The sequence below is a fragment of the Quercus lobata genome, chromosome 1 (genome assembly GCF_001633185.2).
Source record: "Quercus lobata isolate SW786 chromosome 1, ValleyOak3.0 Primary Assembly, whole genome shotgun sequence".
NCBI lineage: Eukaryota > Viridiplantae > Streptophyta > Magnoliopsida > Fagales > Fagaceae > Quercus > Quercus lobata.
The window spans coordinates 16,303,466-16,325,576 of record NC_044904.1 but is presented as its reverse complement, the minus strand read 5'-3'; the positions used below and the strand labels follow the sequence as shown (position 1 = coordinate 16,325,576).

General features: G+C 33.4%; 1 protein-coding gene and 1 long non-coding RNA gene across 3 annotated transcripts; both read right to left on the bottom strand.

Moving 5' to 3' along the window:
- Positions 1-193: 193 nt before the first annotated feature.
- On the bottom strand, positions 194-3,315 carry LOC115982223. 2 transcript variants are annotated; one of them, XR_004089583.1, is made up of 5 exons: positions 3,231-3,315; positions 2,597-2,801; positions 829-916; positions 362-738; positions 194-207 (listed from the first exon to the last, which is right to left on the bottom strand). It is a non-coding gene; the product is annotated as an uncharacterized LOC115982223 (long non-coding RNA). The 2 variants fall into 2 exon arrangements; XR_004089575.1 differs by having other exon boundaries at positions 362-687.
- Positions 3,316-17,791: 14,476 nt separating this feature from the next.
- LOC115949819 lies at positions 17,792-18,163 on the bottom strand. Its single transcript, XM_031067093.1, has one exon. It carries the CDS (start codon positions 18,161-18,163, stop codon positions 17,792-17,794), a length of 372 nt encoding a protein of 123 aa, XP_030922953.1.
- Positions 18,164-22,111: the final 3,948 nt, after the last annotated feature.

The following is a 22,111-nucleotide window of genomic DNA, read 5'->3' as shown; positions in this document are numbered from 1 at the left end:
GATTACTATTCACAGATTTACAGGCAATATAGATTGTTAGACCCAAAGTGTCACACTCTCAGTAGGGACGAAAGAAATATTTGCTTCCATCGATAATTTCACTCGACTAAGGCCCTCTACTATTGCTAGAAGGACTTATTGTGCAATGAGATCATTCCTCTGTTGGTTCGCAACAGACAAATTTAATATATTATTGATCTTAATTTGCTGCCATAAAAAAAGAAAAAAAAAATTATTAGCACAATATTATTGAAAAAGCTAAAATAATAATTTGTTATCACTATTAGTGCAGTATTTTGTTTGTGTAAATAATTTATTATCAATATTAGAGCAGTATTATTAAAAAAGCTAAAATAATAACCTGGTACATATGGACAGACGCCTCTGGTGTTGTGAATAGGTAACCATGTTGATGGTACCATGTTAATCCACACCTAAATGGAAATTGTCATCCCCAACTACATGTTCAGCTCGCTCGTTCCAAAGCTGATGGTATTGTGTATGCTTCCTAAGCCAATTAACACCGAACTTTCCAATCAACTTTACACAATGCACAGATTTATTGAAATTTTCAAGTCACTTTAGACATCTTTGCAACAATCCAAACTGTCGAATGACTTTCTGGATGGTAATACTCCATAATTTGGAATCATAGCAATGGCGCTGTTGTAGTCCATATATATTTTTCTGCAAGAAACCATGGATGCAAATAATTATCGTATGGTGTCCAAAAAAAACCTACAATTCCAATTACAATAATTATATTATAATCAATCAAGATAATAATATACCTAGTAAATTAACCATTCATGCATCGTAATATATTACCTGTTCATTATTATGTGTGTCGTGATTAGAACAGTACGCACACAGAACATGCGTTGGTCTGTGAGTAAATGTTCTCTTGGTATCTCACCTATACACAATTAATGATTGCCATTGATTTTAGGGTTTGGCAGTATCAAGGATAAACGCTACAGTATACAATATTGTATGGAAATAGAAATTAAATGCTACAATGAGTTAAACCATGCAACATCCATCTGAAGGTATAATTTTTACAAACCATTTATATAAAAAATTACATAGTAAGAAAATAATTTCCAATTAAATTAGAGGTCCGAGAAGCTTAATACAATTGCGATACGAAATAAAAGAATGTAGGAATTATAGAGTGATACTTGAAAGAAAAGAAATAGAGAACAAAAAAAAAACACAACTAGATAATCATAAACATCTTGTAAAAAATATAATCCTAAATAAAAACAAAATAAAAAATAATAAAATTAATATATAGTGACTACTACAGTTTTTTATGCGTAATATTAAATATAACTTACAATGCTTGTAGTTTATAATAAAATTGAAAGAAACTCAAATAAAGGATTTATGAAGCAAAATTTTTAATAATAACAATAATAGTTTTAGCAAAAATAATCATACACACAATAATTAGTATTAACTATAATATAACTATATATAATATTTATAAAGCATATAATTAATTTTCATTTCTCCACCTATAACCACCTTAAAAAGTGAAGATTCAAGAAACTTAATAAATTTTTATACCAACTAAACTTTAAAGAAAAAAAAAAAACATAAATGTACGATTTATTGTACTAAATAATAATAATAATAATTCACATACATATCTTTATTATAAACCAACAAACATATTGTACAAATTATTTTTTTCCAAGTAATAGATGTAATAATTGATAATAACAAAGTAAAATTGATTATAAAAAGATCACAATAATACAATTTTTGTATCATATACTAAATAAGTTCAAAATTAACAAAACACATACATAAATTTAATAAGAGAGTTAAGATGCTTACCATAATTGTGATACCAATTGAAAGAGTGAGAATTATAGAGTGATAAAAAATAAATAAAAAACACACACACACAATCAGATAATAATAAATAAACACAAAATAACAACACCACCAAAAATGCTCGTAGTCCTAACAATAAAAAATTCATAAATCTAAAATTTGAATAACAACAACATCAACAATAATCATAATCATAGGCATACAAACAAAATTAACTACAACCGTACATTATTTTACAGTGTATTAGCTTCTAATATTTACAAAGCATATATTTATACCATAATAATAAATTTGTTAATTTAACAGCTAATGTCAAAGGCAATCTTATTACCCACATCCTTCGTACCAAAATAAACCAAAATAAAAATTGAAGATAAAATCATAGAGCCAAAAAAAAATAATAATAAAGACGAAAAAAAAATAATAATAATAGAGACTAGAGTCAAGGAAGTGAAGATCATTTTAAATGGGAAAAATTAAAGCCCGTTTGGTCATTGATTTCAAAAATTGTTGTTTAAAATGATGTGAAAATTGTGATTTAAAAAGTACTATTAAAATACGTGCTTTTAGTGTTTAAAAAAAAAAAAATTGGTATCATAATTTAAATAACATATTTTAGTGTTAAAAAAACAAAAATATGTGTTTGATATTTGTATTTGATTTAAGAAAAAAAAAAACTGACCAAGTAGACTTTCGGATTTGACCGTATATATACTTTGGGATAATTGTAAAAGGAAGAGATAAGACATACCTGACCAGGTTTAAACACTGAACATGTGTGTTTAAACTGGATGACCAAACAGCATCTTAATTACCTTCTTTCCAAATCCTTCCATTCCAAAATAAACGTGTTCTCTTCCAAACTCCAATATAACACGTTGGCTTAGGAGTAAACATTCTTTATTCCACCCCCTTCCACACTTGAACCACCGGTCTTTGCTCTTTATTGCCCAATCCTTCAAAAAATAAAAGTTTAAGCAAGCACTAATTAGCTAAATATTAAGTGCAATATGAAACCCTAATAATCAAAACCTTTATAACTAAAATATTAATACAAATGATTCTCAAAAAAAAAAATATTAATACAAATTTAACATGAGTGTTGTTGACAAAAAACAAGTTTAAAAATTTCGTAATCTTTCGAAGAAAGAGCAAGGAACTTTCTTATGCAGAATCTAAAAGGAAAGCATTTAAAATTAATAAAAATTTGGGTTAAACAATAATACACATGCTTAATCCCAAAAACAAACCCAATAAGAGATTCTATCTAAACAAACACTAAATATAGATCCAACAAAAATTCAAGCTTTTGAGTGGTACAAATTCTAGTGCATCATGTTGATGAAAACAACAAAAACATATAGAAACGGCCCACAGATGAGTACCTTTACGAGCGTTGAAAAGGCTTTACCTTCCTTCATATTGCACAATCGAGCCTCACTCATATGAAGGCTCTTCTTCTCTTTGAGGTTATTGGGGGTGTGTAAGATGAGAAAGTGTCGAGGAGTATATAAAGAGAGACTCCAGAGTGAGAGGTCTCATCAGTGGGTAGGTGAAAAAATTAAAGAGGCTGTGAAGTGAATGAACTTTATAGTACGCGTTACAGTGCAACAGTTAGCGTAAACAAAAGTGAGGGAGAACACATTAGACAAGCGGGTCCGGCGCACTGGCCCGTTAAGATATGGGCATATATTCAATTTTAAACAAGTATTCACATCGTAATATAGTGTTCCTAGACACAAACTCCACCCTTGCTTATTAATTTAACTTGACGAAAAAAAAAACTAGCTTTTTTTTTTTTTTTTTTCTTCCAGAAATAAAAGATATATTAGGTTTGAAACTTCGATTTGAGTCATTCGACCTATACAAGAGGAAATAAATAAATAAATTATAAATTTCATGACCACAAAATGAATTATTATTAATTGGGATTTACTAAATTATGCTCTTAAGGCATACATTAATAAACCATTTTAAGTAACTTTTTATGAAAAAGTAATTAAATATTTTAACAGTTTTTTTTAATTTTCCATAAAAACTTTCTCAATATAAATGGTTAATATGTGTCTTGAGGGCACACATTAACAAGATTCTTATTAATTTTGGCTTTCACCTGCCATAAGAGGTAGATTCAGAATTTTTGTTCAAGATTATTAAGATATTTAAATTAATCAAAATTTCATATAAAATTTTTTTAAATATATCGAGTTATAAAAAAATAAAATTTTATAATTTTCTTCTACCAATTTTCAAAACTTGAAGTTGTTACATAATCTATATCTATACCATATGAGTGTTTGGATTCACGTTTGTGTTTTTTGCATTTTATTTTCCAACGCATATGAGTAGTGAATGCACATGGATTCACTGTGTAGGAGACAAAGTGCACTGTTCATGCACTGTTCACAAATCCCACGAAACTATTCACACATTTAAAAATTATTTTGCTACAGTGTTTTCAGTTTTCAGCAAAATAAGTTGTATCCAAACGGACCCTATATATAAGAGGATTCTCCTCTTTCAACTATACTTTTATATGGTTCAAAAATATCTTCATTAATGAAGAGTAACTTTACTTAGAAATAGGGTCATAAATGTCAGATAACAAATTTCATTTTGAATTCAAAAAGAGAATTCCTAAAATTTTGGATTTTTTTCATTCACGTTAAAAAAAAAAAAATTACAGTTACTACTTATCTCTAAAATTTCTCCTTTTATTTGTTTGAAAAATAAAAATATTATTTATAAATTATAATATATGCAAATTATTAATTTTTACCCAAAAAAATAAAGAGCCTCTAAGTACGCGCTAATGCGTGTGCTCAGAGACTAGTTATATATAAGAGGATTTCTCTCTTTCAACTGAACTTTTATTTGATTAAAAAATGCCCTCATTAACGAAGAGTAACTTCATTTAGAAATAGAGTCATAAATATCAAATAATAAATTTTATTTTGAATTCAAAAAAGAGAATTCCTAAAATTTATGATCTTTTTCCTTCACGTTCAAAAAATAAATTACTGCTTATCTTTAAAGTTTATCATTTTTATTTGTTTGAAAATTTTAAAAATATATATTTCTAAATTATAATAGATGCAAATTATTAACTGTAAGGACTCAATTTGTAACGATCCCCAATTCGTATTGGGTTCGAACGTTAAATGCCCAAACAATAAATTTGTAGAGCGTGGATGTCAAAGAACTAGGTTAACTCCAAAAGAAAAACGATTAAACTTCACGTTTATAGATGGATTAACACTAATATAACGATCAATTTCTCCTTGAAACAAGTTCAGTTCTTTATTTCATAAGATTTTCTTCTAAGTACTCTTTGTTTAGAAGTTTCGATTCCTTTTCTCAATGCATTCTTACATGTTATATATTGCCCTCTTGGTATCATCTTCACCACACACGTATAGGTTGGGTTCGGGGAATCCCTTCATGTCCCATCCAACACCTTCTGGAATCTCCAACCAGCAGTTGTAAGGCTGCTTCATTACTATTCAGGCATCACCTCCACATTAATGCGGCCAGAGAGTTGGTTGAGAGGCAATTAATGCGGAGGTAGCTGTTGTTAAAGATATTTGTTCACCTTTTCTTCCTTACCCTTGGTCCCATGTCCCACCTTTAGTGGTAATGCAGCTCTGAAGTGTGTTTGTAAAAGTATAGCGCTCAGGTCGTTATCGGACACATATTGCCGAGAAGGATTTTGACCTCGAACGAATACTGAACTCACCTCACGTGATATCTACTCTTCTTTTCATTTAGTTACCCTTATAACCTGATATGGGCCTCCTCGGACAGTTTTACGTACTCGGATGGGCCACAGGCCCAATTAACACAATTTTAATAATTTATTGATTAACCGACCCCCACATTAACTTTTACAAAAAAAAAAAATAGAAAAACTTCTAAGCACACGTGTGAGCATGTGCTCAGAGTCTAATAATACTATAATAGAATATAGCATATATATATATAAAAGAGGATTCCACTCTTTCAATTAGATTTTTATTTTATTCAAAAATACTTTCATTAATGAAGAGTAACTTTATTTAGAAATAGGGTCATAAATGTCAAATAACAAATTTCATTTTGAATTCAAAAATAGAATTCCTAAAATTTATGATTTTTTTCCTTCACGTTCAAAAAATAAATTACGGCTTATCTTTAAAGTTTATTATTTTTATTTGTTTGAAAAAAAAATATATATATATTTATAAATTATAATAGATGTAAATTATTAACTTTTACCCAAAAAAATAGAAAAGCCTCCAAACACGCACGTGAGTAATACTATAATAGAGTGTAGCATCACCCTTATATATATATATATATATATATATAGAGAGAGAGAGAGAGAGAGAATGAATTCAAGTTAAATATGATGTAATAATGTTATATCACTCAGTATTTCTTTATTCAATGCAAATTTTAATAAATCCACCAATGGAATAGATTCTCTTCTTATACTCTATATGCTTGCAAAATTTCATGATGATCTAAAATTGATAACTATGTCATTGATCATGTGTTTAAATCATAAGTTTTTTAATTTAAAATTGGGCATAAAATATAGGCTTTTAGATCGAATAGCAAATGACATCTGATTAGTATAAAATTTGATGTGCATGTTAAAAATATAAAGAACATATAATCCGACAGTGTGATTTTTGAAATATTAAAATAATAAAAGTTATTAGGTGGTGTAATATTATTTAGAGTTACAATAGGTATTACATGATTCCAATTATATTATTTATTTATATATATATATATATAGATATTAAATTTGTGCTTATAAGCCAGTAAATAATTATCAAGTATATTTTATCCTTTGAAAAATGTGCTATGGGAGGACAAGAATCCAAGAACAGGAACAAGTAAAAGAAGGTCAATGTCAGAAGAATAGACCTCAGAAAGTACTAACAGCAAATCCTCGGGAAAATATAAACAACTCATCACAAGCACAAGGAGACTACAATACCCGAGGACCCCAAGGATATTGAAGTGTCCTTAGAAGGGCCGAGGACTAGTTCTGAAGACCATCGAGCACAAACTGAGGAAAACGAGGAAGATTTTTCATCAAGCAAGAAAGAGAAGAATGTAGATAAAACACCCATCACCTCTACATTCAATGCTCTGAATCCACTTAACTGGTTGCATTAATGAGGAAATGACTCCTAAATAGTGTCATCACAGCTAATAGCCTGGTGTAGAAACCTTCTAGTGAAGCCCTGATGGAATAAGCATCAACGGAAATGAACCCTAACCCTACAAGTGGAAGGCCAAGATACAACCTAGAAGACTATATAAGGTAGAGAGGCCACTGTGAAGAGGGGAGAAAAAAAGATCTGAGAAAATAGAAAAATAGAGAATCATCATTGTACTCTTAGAACAAGTGTAATCTGTATCTCGGACCAATTCCGAAGAACATAATATAAGCAACCCGAGGACATTGTTAACCAATTCTCATGTCTCATACTTGCACTTAGCATTTATCATTTCATTTATAGCTTAGTTCACTTAAATAAGAGTATCAAAGATTGATTGACATCTCATCTCTATAAATTAATTGTGTAAGGAAAAAAAAACTAGTTTAACTTATTTTATCTCGCCACATGTGCTTTACAACTAAAGATTGGATATCCATTAATTGTTAGAAGAGATCTATTGACAAGACTCTTTATTTAAAGGAAAATGATAGTTGTAAATTTTATTTTAAAAAACTTTTAATTTTTACAAAATCTTTAGTTTACCTTTAGAACATTTTATCTTTTTTTTTTTGGGATAAAAATATTGTAAAAAAAAAGTGAAAAAGGGTGTGAGAGAGAGCATTCAAGAGAATTGATTCTCTCTGCCAATTAAGATTCGCACAAACGTGCAAGGTAGAAAGCAAAAGATAACGTGGGTTGGAAAATTCTCAGGTACTTCTTTTTTTTTTTTCTTTTTTTTTAAGATAGAGTTATACTTTAGCCTAATCTAAGTGTATATATGTGTGAAACTTCCTCCTGGAGACTTGAACCTCGGTCCTTTCCCCCTACACTCCACAAGCACTTATACTTGTGGAGTGACTATCGCACTAAGGGTGTGCGGTGGTTCAGGCACTTCTTAAATATGGAGAAATTTTGTTTCATCCTCTCATATTTATGGTCTATGTTATTATAAATTTAATGAGTAGATCACACTATAAATATGAGAGAAAAAAGTATCATTCTTCGTACTCTCCCGAAAGTTCATAAGAATTATTCGTTTGGGTATGAGAGAATTTGAGTTCAAATTTGTTGGATTGAGATCATGTGCAATACCCTGATGCAATTGGTGTGGATGGTTGAGATTTATAGTTTGGTCCCTACATTTTCATTTTACTACTTTTAGTCTCTAAACCAATTAACACGTGACATTTAAGTCCTTACCTTCACCCAACTAACAGAAAAAGCAGACGTGGCTAACGGCATATTAAAATAATAATTAAAAAATCTATTTTGGCATTAAAAAATGCCACATCAGCATCTACTTTTAAAAAATTAATTTATTAATTTTAATTAAATAAAAAGAATTAAAAACAAGAACATCAAACCCAAAAATAAACCCAGCAACGATATCAAACCCAAAATCAAAGAGCAAACCCAGAATAAAAGAATATGAACATCAAAGATCATGAACATCAAACCTACAGGAAAAAAAAAACATGAACATCACCGCAACGTGTCCCAGTCGTCCATCGTCATCCACGCCTAAAAGAAAACCCAGATGCAGATCCACCAAACCCAGTTTCAAACTAATTCCAAATATTTCAAAGAAAAGCCCCAAATTCAAAGATTCAAACGAATCCCAAAATCCTTGGCTACAAACCCAAATCCACCAATACCCCAACCGTCCATTACCATCCTAAACCCAGATCCACAACAGAGCTTGATCTGTGGCCAACAACCCCAAAGAAAACCAGATCCAATCGATCCCGATCCTGATCCCACCCCACCTGACTCGGATCTCCTCGTCTCAAGCTTGACCAGCATGGACCTAACCTCGGATCGTCGTCGCCTTGTGCAGCAATAATATCCCACGAGCTCCTCATCGTACATGGATGTTGGTCAAAATGATGGAGATTGAGTCAAAGGATTGGCCATGACGGAGATTGAGCCTCATCTCTCTCGCCTTCGCTTCCGCCTCCTCCTCCTCCGCTCAACAACCTTACATCTCCGAGCTCCTCTCCTTCAATCTCGATCGTCTCCAAAAGGTTTTGGTTTTCTCTCTCTCTCTCTCTCTGCTTTTGTTTTGTTGTGTGAGAAAATTTTGATACAAAAACTTGTAGGAGTCGGAGCTTCTTCAAGTCGATGCGGAGCGGATCCGGAGGCAAATGCAAGAGGTGGCTGTTAGAAGCTACCGAGCATTCATTGCCGCATCTGGTGCATTGTCTACTATTTAAGAAGTGTGGTGGTCGGGTTTTAGGTTTCAATGTAAGTTTGGTGATTGAAGAAGTGTGGGTTGTGGCTTCTGGGATTTGATGATTTTCTGGTTTTGAACTTTCTGGGCTTATGGCTTGGGGATTTGATGATTTTGCTGGGGTTGAAAATGAGGGCTTTGAGATTTATGATTTCGTTTTTGAGCTTAATTTTTTAGTTTTTTTTTGTGTGTTTGTTTCTCAAGAAAATTTATGGAATGAACCCAAGGAACATGAACATGTTCTTCAGAAAAAAAAAAATAATGAGAGAAATAAATTTTTTTAATTTAATTATCTTATTTTATTTTAAAAGAATTTAGGAAAAAAATGAAAATTTCTTTTTTTATTATTATTTTATGCTGACTTGGCATTTATTAAATAATAAATAAATTTTATTATTATTATTTTATTCGTCATGTCAACATTTATTATGTCAACAGTGCACTCTGTTTGCCACGTCAGCTTTTTCTATCAGTTGAGGGACGGTAAAGACTTAAATGTCACGCGTTAATTGGTTTAGGGACTAAAAGTGGTAAAATGAAAATGTAGGGACCAAAATAAAAATGACCCCAAAATATAGAAGCTAAAAGTGCATTTACGCCAAAAAAAAAAAAAAAAGTGAGGGACTTGGATGAATTGCACAGTAAAATTGCATTTACCGGATCCCAATCCAAATTTGTTGAATGCAAAAGAGCATTGAAGTGGCTGAGGATGCAGGGTGAGTGAGAGAGCCTTTGAATTTACCCTCTCTGGCACTGCTTACCTTACGAAAAAGCAGAATCCCAAACGCAAGCAAAGAAGATCCACGTATCACATGAGATAGAGAAAAAGATATGGGTTTGAACTTTGATTTGACGGTTGAGAGGGGAAAGGTTGCTTTCACAGTTAGTCTAATTAAACCTTGCAAAGCAACAAAGGTGAACCCAAATATCAAGAAAGCCGTTTACCAAAAAAAAAAATTCAAGAGAAGAAAGCCTTATTTGTAATAATTGATTCTTGTAAGATCATCCACAATGGTGAAGTTAAAAATTTAGTTATTTAACATTACAAAAAATTATTTCATTTATTTTACTTATTTACATTTTACCTATTTATATGTTGCAGCAATGGATTTATTTTAACTTTCAACACAATAAAATAATATAAACATTTGGAGTGTGCACAAACTGACCGACGCTGACCTAACCGACCAGTGCCAACAATACCGCACTGCCGTTGGAGCCGACCGATGGAGCTGAGGCCGATGAATGGAGGGGAACCCTAGTTTTGACGCCGGTGCGGTATAGAAGTTGAAACACAAGTCTGAAACTGATTCAAAAAATCGAACTGACCGATAAAATAAAATAAAAAATGAAAACGATGACGTTTTGTGCACAACCTTAACCCTAACTCCCAGGTATAAATTCGTTATTTTCTTAGTCTTCCTCCTTAACTCTCTTAGTCTCTCTTTCGCCTCTGGGCTTTGCTGGACGATGGCTCTCCTTGAGTCATTGTCTGACATGTCTCTCTCTCATTGCCTCACCAGTAACTGGCTGACCACCTCGCTGCCACCAGCCACTCCACTAGTAACTCCATGTCTCCACTCTCCATCTCTCACCTTGCCGTTTTAAAGATTCTCTCTCTCACTTTGAGTCCAACTATCCAAGTCCATCTGTGAACTATGATCTATCTAACGTTTTTTGTTCTTGGCATTTTTCAGCAATTTGATTTTTGGCATCTGTGAACTATACCTTTTACTCATGTTTTCGTTTATTTATTTATTTTATTTAGTTATTAAATTAAATTTGGGGTTTTCTTATTGTATTGGCTATTTCATTGTTGGCCTTGATTGCCTAATTGAGTAATGAGTAACTGAGTATAATTTGTATAAGTATGAGTTGGAATATGTTTTTGTGTATGGCAAGTTGTTGTGAAAAATTATTTGTGATGTTTTTAGTTTTTACTTTTGTGTTTGTGTTGTCTGAAGAAAAAAAAAGTTTCAAACCGACCAAATTGATTAAACCGACCACAAAAAACCGCACCGTTATATGTCGGAAAACCGACCCTAAGCGGTATGCATCAGTTCTAATTATGAGAAAATCGATCTCTATCGATTCGATAATAAATTTGGCAAAACACCGAGCCGACTAAACAGTGCACACCCCTAATAAACATCACAATAAAATAATATATGTACTATAATAAAATAATACATCCCACTAAAAAAACACCACAAACTGATCATCGTCACAATTCACAACCACCGCCAACCAAGAACAACCACCCACAAAAACCTTTCAGCCAGCCACATCCACCTCTACCACCGCTCCACTAGCAACAACCTCTATGTGACAACCACAACCCACGGCAAGAAAAAAAAAAATCAAACCACCACCAACACAACCACAACCATAGCCCAACACAGCCCACGACAACCATAACTACAGCTACCAAACCACCACCAACACAGCCAACAAACAGCCATTTCAACCACAATCCACAATCACAACCAAACCCACAAAAAAAATCAAACACCAAAAAACCCATGCGAAGAAGAACCAAAAACACTAGCAAAAAAAAAAAACATATCGGAAACCCACAAACCCAGCAATCCAGAACCCATGAACCCAAAATTCTAGCCGTTGTCAATCATGGCGCCGTAGGGACGAGCAATGTTACTAATTATCATTGACGTTTTGTGACAAGCTAGAGCTAATGTTATTATGGGTTCAATGGAGAATCAACCCTACGTCGATGTTGCCCACGCTGTCAACATCCTCGTCGTGCTTTGGTTTCCGATTACACTTCGATCTCATCGCTCTACCCGTACATCTCTCTTTCTGCTTGGGACTTGGGGCTTGGGTTGGCGAGCTGGGTCAGCAAAAGGGGTGGGTTGGCAAGCTGGGTCAGCGGTAGGGGTGGGTCGGCAAGCTAGGTCAGCGATAGGGATGGGTCGGCAAGCTGGGTCAACGGTAGGGGTGGGTTGGCAAGCTGGGTCAGCGGTAGGGGTGGATCAGAGTTGGGTCTGTGGTGGCGTGTGTCGACAACATGGGTCGGGGGGGAGGGGGGGCGACGGTGTGAGAGGTCTAAAAGTTGAGAGAGAGAGAGTTGAGAGTTTCGAGAGTTCTGAGAAGAAAAGAAAAAGAAAAGAAAGAAAAGAAAAAAATAATATTTTAATAAGAGGGAGAATATATATATATATATATATATATATATATTTTTTTTTTTTTTAAGCTTTCAGCTACCGTGCACATTTATTTATAGATGTGCACTGTAGCAATGATGGTAAAATAACTATATAGTGTGGATTTTTGTGTTTTGGTGGAACTAAGATAACTATATAGCTATTTAGCTTCACTGCTGTGAGTGCTCTAATGATATATTTTTATCCAACTATTTCTTGTGCAGAACTCATAGATTCAACGTTTTATTGGGCATGTACTAGGCATAATCTAAAACATGCAACACGTTTACGTAGAATTTGATTGGTCATTTTAAAAACTGGTTTTCATGATTTAAAAACAAAATGTGGTGGTGATGGATGGATCCCACTTTAAGTTATTCGTATGAATTTGAAAATCAAATATCCTCCTATTTTAAGTCATTATTGTCCCCCTTTAATATAACGTTCTTGATCACCACCCCTTCAAAATCAGAAATGGGAAAAAGAAAATTTATCAGCGTTTTAACAAAGTGATGGTTATTAAACTGAGAATTGAGAGATCAAATCTTCTCAAAAAAAAAAAATCCTGAGAAATAGAAATGATTTTTAAAATGTTTCCCCTTAGGCGAATGTTCGACTCAGTCAAAGGATAAGGTCAATTCGGTGAGTGCATTGCAAGTGCACAGTTTCCAAAGCAATCTTTTAAGATCGCTTCACCATTTCATTTGGGATAATTGATCCTCTCCTTTGATCTCTTATGATCCAATGAACTATTTTTCCTAAGAAAAAAAAAGGGAACAAATATAAGTATATGTGTGCGTTTGGGTCCTGATACGTTTGCGTTTATGTTTGCGTTTTTCTGTTTTTTTTTTTTTTCTGCTGCACGCGTTTTAGAGAGGAGACAGATTTTACTGTTCATCCATAGTGCATGAACAGAATTTCGGCCAATTTTCAGTACTGGATCTCGTGTACTGTTTATAGATTTACAAACTTTACTTTTCAATAACTTTTCATTAAAAATAGGTTTTACAGTACTATTTATATATTTAAAAATTATTTTACTACAGTGATTTTTCAGTTTTCAATTTCAACAGTATACAAACGGACCAAAATGAAACACAAATATTACACATCCCACGAGGAATTCCAAAATCAAAGTGCTCCCTGTCAGGGAAACAATTAACAGTAATAAGAATCCAAGTTTCAACTAGGGGTGACAAATGGCGAGTTGGGTCATAAATATGTTGGGTTATAAAATGAGTTGAGTGTGTAATTATTCATTTATCTATTTATGACATATTTATATATAAATTAATTATTCATTACCAACCCAACCCATTCAATTAGTAACCTACTCATTTAACTCATTATAAAATTCATATTTAACAATTCAACAAGAAATTTTATGAAAAATTTTCACATCCATACTAATATCATGCAAATCATTTGAGGGGTTTTTTTTTTTTTTTTTTGGGTTTGGCAAAACTAATTCACCTTTCCCTCAAAACATAACACTGAAACTAACCAGCAGATTTTCTTTTCTCCCAACTTTTCTTGGCAACCAAACAAAAGATAAGTAAAAAAAAAATATCAATTAAATCATGAGAATTGAGGTATCATTCTCAAGTCTTTATCCACCTTGTGCAAAATTGCAAATCACATAGATTTTTCAATCCAAAACAAACTTGAAATCTCTCTCACTCTCTCACGAAAATGAAAATTCTGATGCTCTGTTCTTAACTTGCTTAGTTGCTCTGTTCTTGGAATTTGCGTTTACATTTCCGTCACATGAAATTCAAAATTCCATCGGAAACTTGCTCAACAAAAAAAATCTCCAGAGCCTTAAATTTCACCGAGATTTCTCTTCCACAAGTTTGAACTTGGCTTGTTCTCCGATCCAACGGAGACTCTGCTCGAATCGCATGAAACTTCGCTACCGAAGTAGGAGCAAGAGCTAGAGTCCACTGGAAAAGCAGAGAAACCAGAATTCTTACAAGGAAGAGTTAAATTCAGAGACGAATATAGAATCAGAGAGACGTGATGAAAAATGGTGATGTTTTCTCTCTTTATATCGAAACCCTAGAGTCGTACTAGTTGGATCTAAGAAAGACAAACTTTAGAAAGAGGAAGAGGGAAAGGTGTTTAGATTTTGTCTAGTTTGGTAGCTGAGAAAATGCCTAGAAAATGGAGGAGAAAATTTTTACATTAGATAGAGGAAGAGGCGGCTGTGATGTTTTATTGTTTGTTAGGGTTTTTGACTTTTTGTTTAAGTATTAAACTTTAAATTTTAAATGGGTAATTGGATCCCCAGTTGTTTAACCATCAAAACCTATTTAATTGAAGCTCTCAAAAAAAAAAAAAACCTATTTAATTGAATTATCCATTTAGGTCTTATCCATTTAACTCAAATATTTAATTGGGTTGGGTCAAGTCTTATTCAAATTAAGTGGGTTTTGGGTGGGTTTATGGGTTTGGATAAAAATTGTCATCCTTAGTTTCAACTAACATAAACTTTAGAAAGTATGTATCAAATACCAATAGATGTATTATTCTAACAAAAAGTCACATATCCAAGTCTAAAATTTTATTATAGCCGTCAATAGCAACCCAAAGATAAGAAAAGAGACACACCTATTAAATTGGGCTATAAAAAAAACCCAAACAACACCCAATTTGAACAGCCATGTAGAGAAAAAACATTTGATGATTGCTACAAAAAATCATGAGCTAAAGCTGAAAGTTTAATCCAAAAGTCCTCCATAAAATAGGAATAGAGTATGGAAAAAACAAATAGATGAAGTTTGACTTATCTCTAATTCTAACAACACGATAACAATGCCATATGAACATATTTTGTAGCACATTTAAATGAGAATGAATTTCATTGTTACAATGCACGGGCTAGTTAAATAAAAAGATAATTAACCAACCACATGGTAAGAAAAAAAAAAGATTTCAATTTCATTGAGACATTCTATCAAACACTTAGGGTGATGGGGAGGATTTTAACAAAACAAACATAAGATTTTTACCAAACCTTTAATTTTCATTGATTCTAATTTCTTTGGGATATTTTGTCAAACACTTAGGGTTGGCCTATTTTCACAAAGGATACCAATTCTTATATCATTCTCTTGACCATTATACCAGCAAAAACATGAGAAAGAGGGAATTACAAAGAGAAAAAGCAAGAAAGCTGGTGAATTTGTCAAACAAAATTGGATTTTGAATCACATATGAAAGACTTTGTATGTTTTGAATAAAAGGAAGATCATCTATATATAAAACAAAATAAAAAAGAGAATAATCAAATAAGATAGCCAAATTGGATTGCAATCATATATTATCAAATAGAATAATATAATTAAGAAATAAAAACTCACCTGGAGGGGATACAAATTTTGAACGAAGAGTATCGATTCACGGTGATGGGCTTAGGCTGGCCTTTCTTTACAAAGGATATTGGTTTGAATGACAGAAAGAAAGCTTGGAATGAAGGTAGAGAAGGGAAAAAGATTGGAAGCAAGGGAACGTGTATGTAGAGAGAGGCATGGAGGAAATTGTGTGTTTGAAGAAGGAGATGGGACTGCGTGAAGAAGAAGAGGAGTTTGATGAGTGTTTTTTTTTTCTTTTCTTTTTAATAATGCCGGTTTTTTTTTTTTTTTTTTTAGTCTTAGAAAAGTTTTTTTTTTTTAAATGTTTTTTGTGCTGACATGGAAAATTGTGGGAGTTTCAGAGATTTCGATTTTATATATATAGATGAGAAGTGCTTATCTTATTGAATTATTATTATTATTATCATAAGGTGAAATACTCTTTTCCCATTTTGACATATATATATATATATATATATATATTGAGAAGAAATATCTCAAAACTACTTTCTTTCTTTTTTAACTCAGCCATAATTGGTGATAAGAACATGATGAAGGTGTGGAGGAACATCCTCCATCCATAGAGTAAAACCACTAACATGTCTCACATGTTTAGCTAGGTTATGAGTTACAAAATTGTCTAATCTATGAGTAGGAGAGAAATAGATACTGCTAAAGGCATCTGTAGATTGTTTATGAAGGTTATTAGGTCATAGATAGTGTTCTTTTGATGACTTGATGAGAAGTGTAAGTGAGGTTCCATCATATGATGATTTGTTAGGTCATATTTGAAGGATTTGATATTTATGTCTCTTGGGTGATGCCTACATGACTTATAAAACAAAAAGGAGGATTTTAATTGATATACTTCTATGTTCTTATACTATTATTAATTGGGTGTGTTTTACTCTTGAAAATTTTGTAATTGATCAGATTGGTTATTAAAACTTCTCATTAAAAAGGAAAAGAGAGTGAGAAAAGTATATATAATCGACTAACCCTTGAGTTACGGTACTAATACAAATAAGATTAGGATTTCTAGAAAAATAAACCTAGACTAGGATAATATGAAAGACTTGGCTTTCACTAGGACAATACAAGGGGTTTAGGACTTAGATACCCCTAAGGCCCTAACACATTATACTCTTTAAAATGACGTGACAGCTGATGTGGCAGCAACGTGAAAGCAGTTGCATTAAACGCTACGCTTCATCTTTTAGTAATATATTAATATATAGATGAGAAGTGCTTATCTTATTGAATTATTATTATTATTATCATAAGGTAAAATATTCTTTTCCCATTTTGACATATATATATTGAGAAGAAATATCTCAAAATTGCATTTTTTTTTTTTTAACTCAACCATAATTGGCGATAAGAACATGATGAAGGTGTGGAGGAACATCCTCCATCCACAGAGTAAAACCACTAACATGTCTCACATGTTTAGGTAGGTTATGAGTTACAAAGTTGTCTAATCTACGAGGAGTAGGAGAGAAATAGATACTGCTAAAGGCATCTATAGATTGTTTTGGTTTTGACATATATTTGGGGTACTAGTCTAATTATTCTCCACAATATTACTGCTAGTTTCCACACTCATCTTTATCTAATATATACACTCCATGGGAAAATTCTTGGGCACTCCATGAGTTTGTACAAGTTGTTTTAGAATGAGTAAAATGAGATCGGAGCTCAGTGAGCGGGATTTTGGACTGTGGATTAAAAATCCCAGTTTCATAACTTGCTTCTTCTTTTTTGCTTGGAGTTTGATATTTATATTTGGACTGAAGCTGTGGTGTTTGTATTATTATTATTTTTTTTTTTTTTGTACTTGACTATTCATATAATGACTGGGCGTAATTTAATCTCATTCAGTTATGCACATTTCTATATAATACATACACCGCAACTTCAGTCCAAGATTAAATTAATGGAATATAATCTTTTTTCTTTTTTTTTTGAGAAAGGAACACTGTAACTTTATTCAAAAGACGCCAACTCGGCTTGAATTACAGTAGAAAGATGTGGAGAAATATCCTCCATCCACACTGTATACTCGCTAACATGTCTTGCATGTCTAGCACTGTTATGCGCGGCACCATTGCCCTGTCTCCTTACATGGTTAAAACTCACGTCACCAAACTGACTTGCCAACTCCTTAGCTTCCTCAAACAGGTTTCCAAACTCAGCATGCTCCACGATATTTCCTGCCAAAGCATCAATAGTGATCTTGGAATCCCCCTCTAGGATGAAAGACTCAAGACCAATGTCCCCAGCCAATCTCAGAGCCCTTATTGCTGCAAGAGCCTCAAGTGCAGTGATCGAATAGGGGAGTGGGATTTTTTCCGCCATTGCAGCCACCATGAACCCCTTCTCATCCCGGATCACAGCACCAACACCTGCAGAATCGTCCTCCCTAAACACAGCTCCGTCAAAGTTTACTTTGTGTCTCGGCCAGGGTGGAGGTTTCCAGATGATCTGTTCTGGAGCTCTAGAGGGTGGATGAGGAGGTTTTGGCGGAATGGAGCGGACGTAGGCAGCTCGGACTGCCTACACCTCAGGGAGCACTTGCTGGATCGGGAAGGGCTTGCTGGTGGTTCTCAAAGCATTCCTCCTATGCCATATCATCCACGCAGTAGTAGCAAAGATTTCCAAGTCCAAGCCGTCTTCAATAATGAACTCCACTAAGTCTCTGAACCTCTCGAATGTCCTGGAATGGCAGTTTCTCCAGCTCTGATCATGTAACCATACCTGGGACAGAGAGGGGCATGACCACAACGCGTGTAAGGTGTTCTCCGAGGTGTTAAAGCAGTGATCACAGCAGTCGGTTGGGATTACTCTTCGCCGATTAAGATTTGCTTTAGTTGGGATGGTGTCTTTGATTGCACGCCACAGAAAATTCCTAATCTTTGGCTGCACTGCTAACTCCAACACCTTCTTCCATATGCCATCCGAATCTAGTTGGTAAGAATGGTCATCAAGGCTCTTGGCTTTGCAAAGAAAATGGTACCCCGACTTAACAGAGTACAAGCCCGATGGAGTAAAGGGCCAGAAGAGCTTGTCCTCTATTGCAATGTTGCTTAGTGGAATAGACTTAATCAAGGAGATGTCTCTTGAGTGGAAAAGATCATGTAACAAAGGCATGTTCCAAGAAACTGGATCCTGGTTGATAAGGCTTGACACAGTGACTTCTTCAAAGCCCCTGGCTGGTGTGGAAGTGACATATGGAAGGAATTCTAAAGGCAGCCAAGGGTCGGACCATGCTTTAATCTTTGCACCCGAGCCCACCCTCCATCTCATGCCCTCTTTAAGCACCTCTCTACCAACTAAAATACTCCTCCATGCGTATGAACCCGAATGGCACTCCGCTGCCTCCATGATGGAACAATTTGGAAAAAACTTAGATTTGAATACCTTATAGAAGAGGGAATTAGTGTTATGGAGTAATCTCCAAGCTTGTTTTGCTACGAGAGCGTCATTGAATAATGCAAGGTCCTTAAAGCCCATCCCACCCTCACTCTTAGGTTTACAAAGCTCCTCCCATCTTACCCAATGTATTTTCCTCCTATCCCCCCTTTGACCCCACCAAAACTTCCTAATTAGCCCCTCAATCTCGTTGCACAAAGCAATGGGAAGCTTGAAACAATTCATTGAATAGGTGGGGATTGCTTGGGCCACCGCCTTTATCAAGATCTCTCTACCGGCTTGCGAAAGTAATTTTCCTTCCCAACCTTGAAGCTTCCGCCAAACACGCTCCTTTATGTAGTTGAAACTACTTTTTTTATTTCTCCCCACTAAGGATGGTAGCCCCAAGTACTTCTCATAACTCCGAATCTCTTCCACCCCCAAGCATTCTTTAATCAACCGTCTATTTTCTTCATTGGTGGACTTACTAAAGAAGACTGTGGTTTTTGCTTTGTTGAGTTGTTGCCCCGAACCAACCTCATAACCTTGCAACACTTCCAAAACTTTCTGACATTCCTCAACATTTGATCTGCAAAATAACAGGCTATCATCTGCAAAAAGTAGATGGGTTAGTGATGGACACCTCCTACCAAGGGAGAATCCATGAATGTCACCTCTCGAGGATGCTTGAGAGATTAAGCCATGGAGCCCTTCGGTACATAGTAAGAACAAGAACGGGGAGAGGGGGTCTCCTTGCCTTATTTGAATATAATCTTATTTAGTTGTGCATAACTGAATAAGATTAAATCATCTGAATAAAATTAAATCATAATCTGTCATCAGTCATCTCAACTTTAGTTTTTTAATCTTAACTAATAATTTTTAAATTTATATTATACATGCTCCATGATGATTTGTCTTTATCATCTGTCCAAGATATTAATGAATTCTTTTTGGGTGTAAGATTCAATCTGAAGTCTCTTATTTGATCACAAGAGAATTTACCAATGGAACTAATTGAAATCTACAATTATGAATACTCAAAGCTTAGAGATTATGGTTATAACAAAAAAAAAAAAAAAAAAAAAAAAAACCTTAGAAATTATGTAGTAATTTGAATAATGAGAACTATGCCTTAATAATGTCTTCAGACAATATGAATCTCATTCTATAATTTTCTGAAATTTGTGGAAAAGAGAGGAACATTGTTAATGCCCAAGAGTTTTATAACTCAATTGGCACTTTCTTATATTTTTCAATGAGATACCGAAGGTTTAACCCCCCCCCCCCCCCCTTTTCCCCTCTCCCATTGTTGTAACTATCAAATTATAAAAAAGAGAGAGGAAGAAAATCATTGCTTGTGGCTCATAAGAGTTGTAGACTTACTTTTTATGGTATATTTTTTCTTAGGTGATTGATTTAAAGATTTTGTTATTGTTAATATTTGTTCATACATCATCATAAACATACTGTAGAAACATAAATAAGTTTTAGAGTGACCAATGATCCTTTAGGTGTATTCTTAGTGTTTGATGAAGATGTTCGTGATTCAAATCTTCTCTCCCCACTTAAAAAATATTAAATAAATAAATAAATCAGTTTTTGAATGATATCTTTTGCTCTCTTCAACCATGTTAGCAGAATCTTCGATTGGTTGCTTTACATTGATGATTTTTTTTTTCTTTTAAACAATGCTACAAACATAAAAAATTTCATAATTATTGAGGTGATAGATTATGATTTGTGTAACGTTACTTTTACATGAGACCACCACTGACATCACTTTTATTGTATACCAATCACAATTTGTCACATTAGTAAATAAATAAATAAAGTGTTATCCCTTTAAACTTAGTGTTGTTGCAATGAAATATGATACCACATGCTCTATCTTTTTACTCAATAATATGATACCAAATTGGAGAAGAGAGGGAGAGAGAGCGGACTGGATCATGTTGATGAGAGGAAAGAGAAGAGATAATATATATTTTTTAATTTTTTTTACTTCTCTCTTTTTTTTGGGTTAGATTTTGATATTTTCTATTTAGTGAAGTGCATTCCCCTAAAAAAAAAGGTGATGTGAATTTATAAACATGTCATGTATAATTTGATCAATCATGGAGATTACAAACTTAAGTGACACTTAACTGCCACCTTAATAATGGAGATTAATAAAAGAAAATCCAAATATTATTTAACGTTAGGGATGTGGATCATGATTTTAGAATTTTAGAGGACAAAATCAATATTAATTCAAACTTTAAGAATATAATTTGTTATTTATATTTTTTTTAGCAGGGCTTCGGCAACTTTAGTCCACACATCCACGCTCGCCTGTGACAGTCTTTACTAAGAAATTTGTAATGACTAGATACAAATTGGTGAAACCCAAAACATTCAGAGTGGCCTATGTTGTGCCCAAAAATGTGCAACTCATTTGGGCTGGGCTTGATCCAAAATCCTTTTTTTTTTCTCCCCCGAAAAAAATTCATTAGGATTCCTAGAACCTATTATTTAGAACTTTAAAGTCCGTTTGATAAGAGATTTCTATTAATATTGTTTAAGTATTGTGAAAATAAATATGGGTGAAAAAACGTTGTGGAAATATTTGTTATATTGTTTAAACAACGAAAACTTTTGTTCAAACAACATTACCAAATAGGTCTTAAATCCTCCAATGAAACAGCGTCATATATATATATACAAATTAACACACAAATACAATTCCATTAAAAACTCTATTCACTCTGTATTCTGAATATTTTAATTTTCTTTTCATAAAAAATTGCCTCCAAGCTACTAGCATGTGTGTTCTGTCAAGACTCTTAAGATTGTTAGCTGACACCACTAGCATATGTGCTTTGTCAAGATTGTTTGCGAAGATCCCTAGTGCTG

Bases quoted from the DNA above. Each gene is read 5' to 3' on its own strand.
- LOC115949819 (XM_031067093.1), bottom strand. From the start codon at position 18,163: ATGGCGGAAAAAATCCCACTCCCCTATTCGATCACTGCACTTGAGGCT.